The sequence below is a fragment of the Marmota marmota genome, unplaced genomic scaffold (assembly GCF_001458135.2).
Source record: "Marmota marmota marmota unplaced genomic scaffold, marMar, whole genome shotgun sequence".
NCBI lineage: Eukaryota > Metazoa > Chordata > Mammalia > Rodentia > Sciuridae > Marmota > Marmota marmota.
In genome coordinates, this window is record NW_025999845.1 from 1 (window position 1) to 5583 (window position 5583).

The window sequence follows — 5583 nt, forward strand, 5'->3', positions numbered from 1 at the left end:
CCCAGGGGGAGCACGGCCTCACCCACGGGCTCTGCCTCCACTGGGGAAGGTTCGAGAAGCCAGACCATGACCTTCAGGGCTGCCCAGTGGGAGGGAGGAGGAGCCACACTCACGTGGGGACTGGACCTGTGCCAGCCCCAGGCCAGCCAGCTGCTCCTGAGCTGTGAGCCTGCCCCCGGCCCCCCGCAGAACACAGACCCTCTGGACCCTGGAAACCAGAGCCAAAGCCAGAACCTCCATGCCCCTGGGCCCACCCTGCTCCACCAGGCCTGGGCAGAAGCTGCAGGAGGGGCTCCGTGGCCTTCCACCCACCATGCGCCCCAGCCTGACTACAGAGTCAGCCGTCCCAGTGGGGGGCCTTGAGGGTCTGCAGGACAGAGTCGCCCATTCTATCCAGAACCCCCTCCAGCAGGAGCTCAGGGCTGCAGGCCTGGCACCCTGCTCCAGCCCTCCCAGGAGGCCTCGCCTCCCTGTCCTCTCCTGCTCCCACTCTGGCCATGGGCACTCCTGGCCATTCATCCCCCTGGCTCAGAACCCACCGACAGGCGCCCGGCTGCCCTCAGCAGGGAGAACAGGCCTGGGATGAGTGGCCAGCTCCAGCCCCTCGCCACCCTGAGCCTGCCACCTGGGTGACTGCGCTGCACCCTGCACCCGCATCCTCAGCTTCAGTGGCTCACACCCATGGTCACTGTCCCAGGAAGCCAGGTCACCACGTTCCCTGCTGACCACACAGAGCCGAGCCCAGGACAGTGGCCAGGGTGCCCCTCTCTGCAGCCCTTGCCCACCAGGGGCAGGACCACAGGTGCACGCAGGTGTCCACACCCCAGAGGGGCCGACAGCTGCTGTTGAACCAGTAGGACATGATGGACAGCCACAGAATCAGAGGACACTCCCCAGGGTCCCCTGAGGACATGCCACCCAGAGCCATCGAGGGCGGCAGTGGGGCCCTCAGCCGCTCACCTCACCCAGCCTCTCGCACATGAAGTTCTCCCAGCCTTCCTCAGGGGGCGACTCGGGGATGAACAGCCAGTCGGCCCCCGAGGCCAGCGCCGACACCAGAGCCAGGTACCTGCAGGAGTAGGTCCAGCCGTCTTCTCCTGTCCCCCCTGCCCCAGCGCTCGTAGCTCACAGCCTTCAATGAGCACTATGGCATGCCAGACGCCAGGGAAGGTGCCGTGCCCACCCCCGCTGTCCCCGCCCCCCCCCAGCTGGCCAGGACAGCCCTCCTCACCCGCAGTGCCGCCCCATCACCTCCAGCACGAAGGTCCTCTGGTGGCTGTGGAGACGGAAGGGGCAGTGTGTCAGGGCCGCAGAGCTGTGCCAGGCTGACTGGCCCACGTACAGGGGCACAGGCAAAGGAGACTGCCCTGCCCCCATCCCCAGGGCTAGAGACACCCCGGGCTCCCCAACAGCCTCCGTCCAGTTGTCTGATGTACACTAAGGTCAAAGGCCACTTGCCAAGCCAGGGTCTGGCTGTCCCCGACATGACCCCAAGGAGCCCCTGCAGGTGCCACTACCCCCAAGGGCAGCAGCCACCGGGGCTGGGCCACATTGCTGAGGCCCCAGATCCACCTGGCAGGGTAGGAACCCGACCCCCAGCTCCACAGCTGACCCCTGCCGACTCCTGCTGTCTCCAGGAGGCCAGCCTTACCAGGAGGGGCAGGGAGGCTGGTGGGGCTCGCTCACCTCTGAGCAGTGGTGGTGATGGCGTCGATGACCTCCATGATGCGGTGCAGGGCTGAGTCAGTGCCGATGGTCATGTCCGTGCCGCAGAAGTCATTGTCAATGGAGCCGACCAGCCCGGCGATGTTCAGGTGCGAATAGGTCTGGGCCGTGGTCTCCGAGATCTTACCTGGGCCAGGAGGAGCGGGAAGACCTGGCTGAGTCCATACGGCTACAGCGGTTCCCCTGGCCACCATGAGGGGTGACGGGGCTATCTGCACCGGGTGGTGCCCACCACACTCCACCCAACACCCTGTGGTAAGGAGCGGCCATGCCCACGCTCCAGGGCCCCCAAGTGGCCCAGGTGAGGCTCCAAGAGGCTACTTTCTAGGCAGCAACCTGGGACACTGTGTCTCATGTCACCCTAATTCTAACCGCATTTCTGCCAACTGTGGCAGCCTGTCACCATGGCCAGAACCTCTCGGGAGCCGATCACACACTGCCACGAAGCCCAGGCCGTGCTGGAGCGCCAGCCAGCACTGCCCGGCTCCTGAATGCCAGGTCACCTCAGGTCACTCTGACCCCTCACCACTAGCTGACGCGGCCCTACATCTGGAACCACCTAGGGTCGTCCTGCCTTGGTGGCAGCCAGGCCACCGGCTCCTGCGCAGACCCACCTTCCCCCACCAGCTCCTCCAGCAGGCTGCCCCACTCGCTGCGGAAGATGTTGGCGCCCGTGAGGCTGCCGTCCCCCCCGATGACGCACAGGTTGGTGATGCCCCGCTGGACCAGGTTGTAGGCTGCTGCCAGGCGTCCCTCCCGCGTGGTGAAGGCCTTGCAGCGGGCGCTGCCGATGACCGTGCCGCCCTGCAGAGGAGAGCAGCGCCTCAGGTGGGCTGGCAGGTGGTGGAGGTCCCCAGGGGCACCAGAGGGACCAGAGTACTGGGCAGCAAGTCCAGGGACATCTCCAAGCCTGGACAGGGTCCCCACATCCCAGGCCTTTCTCAAGCAGGAGGGGACAGAGCATGATGGGTCTGGAAACTGGAAGCACCGCACATGCTTGCACACACTCGCACACACACACAGTGATTGCTGCAGGGAGCCGGCCGGGCCCACGAGGAACAGACTTCGCCAGCCCCCGCTGGCAGCTCCGGCCTGCCCCCCACCTCAGGGCCCCAGCCCTGGCACACAGCTGCGGTGCATGGCACTCCGGGGCCAGGGTGCCCCTGCCCACGTGGCCGTGGGGACCCCACACCCATCCCCCTCTGCGCTACTCCTGAGGCCTTCCGGGCTGCGTCCATGCCCTGCAGCAGCACCCACCAGTCTGCACCAGAGCCTCCTGTCCAGACCCCCATCGTGGGCCTGGACTCCAGCCCGACTCCTGGCAGCACCACACAACCAGGAGGCCTGGGCAGCCTGGAGTGGGCACCTGCAGGATGGGGTGAGTGCACCCACGTGCTCAACGTGCTCACGGGGCAGGAAGGGCCGCCCGGCCACGAGCCTCACCAGCTGGATGATGTTGGAGACGCTGAGCCAGTTGGCGGGCTTGATGTTCTCACCTCCTTCCACGAGGCCCTCGTAGCCCTAAAACCAGAGTGGGACGGGCATGAGACAAGGTGGCACAGCAGCCAACAGCACCCTCATCTGGGAGACGGGAGCTGGTCATGGCCAAAACCTCACCAGCAGGAAGCAGGCCTAAGGGTCCCCACCTCAAGGCCCAGCACCCCAAGGGCCTCGGGTAACGAAGGTGGGACTATGTACATGTGGCTCCGAACCCCGTCTACACAGCCAGGGAGTCGGTTCCGTGCAGAGAACATTCACTTGGCAAAGGCTCATGGAGCAGGAGCCCACCTGGTGCGCATTCCCAATGCCAAGCACTCGTCACTGCACCCAGAGCGGGCACAGACGAGACCAGCACCCAGAGGTCCCCGGGGAACCCACCGCCCCGCCTCCTGGGGGCACAGATTAGATCTGCCAGGAGTGGACGTGGTAGAAAGGCCCTGCAGAGGGCCTCTGCCTGCTGCCCCGCCCCGTCCTCTCCTCCTAGTGGGCCGCCCCTGTGTGAAGATCCCCGTCCTGCCGAGGAACAGCGGGAAGTCTGCAGTAGGGGCGGTGGAGACCAGGCTGCTGAGGAGTCCCAGAGATGTGCTCCAGGTGTCTGAGAAGGTCCTCGTGAGTCTGGGGACGTGTGGGCAGACGTGGGGCATGTTCCGTGGTGCCCCAAGTGAGTGTCCCTCGCCCCCAGTGAGGACGACTCGGGCTCCAACTCCCCATAGCACTAGGGGCACCAGTCCTGCACCCGCTGGCCACGGACCAGCCCTCAGAGGAGATCCAACTTGCATTTCCCTGACGACATCTGCCACTGGCCATCTGGACAGACGAGTGCCAAGCACAGTCTGCCCACGGCCACCCTTCTCTGTCTGCAGGAGTCCCGCGTACGGGCTGGACGCAGCGTGTATGCTTCACAATGTACAGGGTGAGAGGGCAGGCCTCCCCGTGGCCCCCAGGCCCTGCAGGGCCACCACTGACCCCAGACCCAGGGTGACGCAGCCCACCGCAGCCCCGCCTCGGATGCCCAGCTCAGCGGTGGCTTCTGCTCCTCCTGGCTTTTCCAGCTGGGTGACGAGGCCAAGGGGTGGGAGGTAGTGCTCCCTGGGGAGCAGTTCACACCAGGGCACAGTGATGGTTCAGCTCAGGACACAGAGGGTCACCACGGCAAGAGCAGAGAGCTGGCGCCAGCCCTGAAGTCCACGTGGGCCAGGCCAGCGGGCACTTGCCCACCCTGCCATTGCCTGAAACACATGGTTCTCCGCGGGCCCACAGCAACCTTCCTGGCTCAGGCCAGGCCAGGCCCAGCCATGTGTGTGAAAAGCAAGGCCAGGCCCTGCCCAGGACACTGCTGCAGGCACAGACCTGCTGAGCCAGGTCAGGCAGAGCCAGTGCAGGGCCACAGCCTGGCCCCCGCCCCATGGGGAGGAACAAGCAGGCAGGCCCTGCAGACCCCAAGGCAGCCAGTAGGGCCTTCTACTCCTGCCCCCAGATGTCTCTGCACAGAGAGGGTGCCCCTTCTCAGGCCCCACTCACTCCCCACTCCCCAGCCCTCCCCTACCCTGCAGGTCCGGCCCCAGGCAGCCTCTGAATTAGCTCCTGTCTCTAAACCCCGGAGAGGAAGGAGTCAGACCTCTCACTTAATAGAAGAAACTGAGGGTCCAGGAGGTGAAGGGACTTGCACACAGACTTGAACCCAGCCTCCCTGCCTGGAGCCCTGTGTCCTCAGGGTATGGGCCACACCTGCCCAGCTTCTTGGATTCCTAGGACTCAGATCTGCTTCTGAAGCCACTGCAGGACATGCAGGCTCCAGGCCCCATGTTAGCCTGGTGGCAGGGAGGGGCATGGCCTGCCCCTCACTGTTCCCCCTCCCACTCACTGTGTTCATTCATCAGACACCCTGTGGAGCAGAGGGGTGGGCCTGCCATAGCTGGGGCCAGGACAAAGGGCACAGTGGCACACGCCTGTGATCCCAGTGGCTTGGGAGGCTGAGACAGGAGGATCGGGAGTTCAAAGCCAGCCTCAGCAACTCAATGAGACCCTGTCTCTACATAAATACAAAAAAGAGATGAGGATGTGGCTCCAAGGTGAAGCACCCCTGGGTTCAATCCCCAGTACAAAAAAAAAAAAAAATAGAGGGCAGAGAGAGGGGCGGGGCGGAGGCCCTGGGAGAGGGCAGGCTGGTCTTGGCTACATTGTGTGTAAACAGTGAAAACAAAATAACCACAGGTGACATCAAACCACAGGACAGAGAAGGAATTCCAGATATCTGTAAGAACGAGCAGGAGAGAGGGAGGGAGGGACAGGGCATGCGTGCGTGCAGGGGCCGTGTGTGTGTGTGTGTGTGTGTGTGTGTGTGTGTGTGTCCATTCA

General features: G+C 64.5%; 1 protein-coding gene across 1 annotated transcript; it reads right to left on the bottom strand.

The window, feature by feature from the left end:
* Positions 1–899: 899 nt before the first annotated feature.
* Positions 900–4128, bottom strand: LOC107134400 (ATP-dependent 6-phosphofructokinase, liver type-like). The gene is made up of 7 exons (XM_048800861.1): positions 3913–4128; positions 3496–3878; positions 3169–3248; positions 2340–2529; positions 1687–1852; positions 1232–1276; positions 900–1069 (listed from the first exon to the last, which is right to left on the bottom strand). The coding sequence occupies exons 1-7, from the start codon at positions 4002–4004 to the stop codon at positions 949–951; spliced, it is 1077 nt and encodes a 358-aa protein (XP_048656818.1). The 5' UTR covers positions 4005–4128; the 3' UTR covers positions 900–948.
* Positions 4129–5583: the final 1455 nt, after the last annotated feature.

Coding starts and splice junctions, on each gene's coding strand:
- LOC107134400 (XM_048800861.1), bottom strand. CDS start 4,004: ATGCAAGTTGGATCTCCTCTGAGGGCTGGTCCGTGGCCAGCGGGTGCA. Junction 3,879..3,912: donor GGAGTTGGAGCCCGAGTCGT/CCTCACTGGGGG, acceptor TCACTTGGGGCA/CCACGGAACATGCCCCACGT. Junction 1,070..1,231: donor GTGATGGGGCGGCACTGCGG/GTGAGGAGGGCT, acceptor CTACTCCTGCAG/GTACCTGGCTCTGGTGTCGG.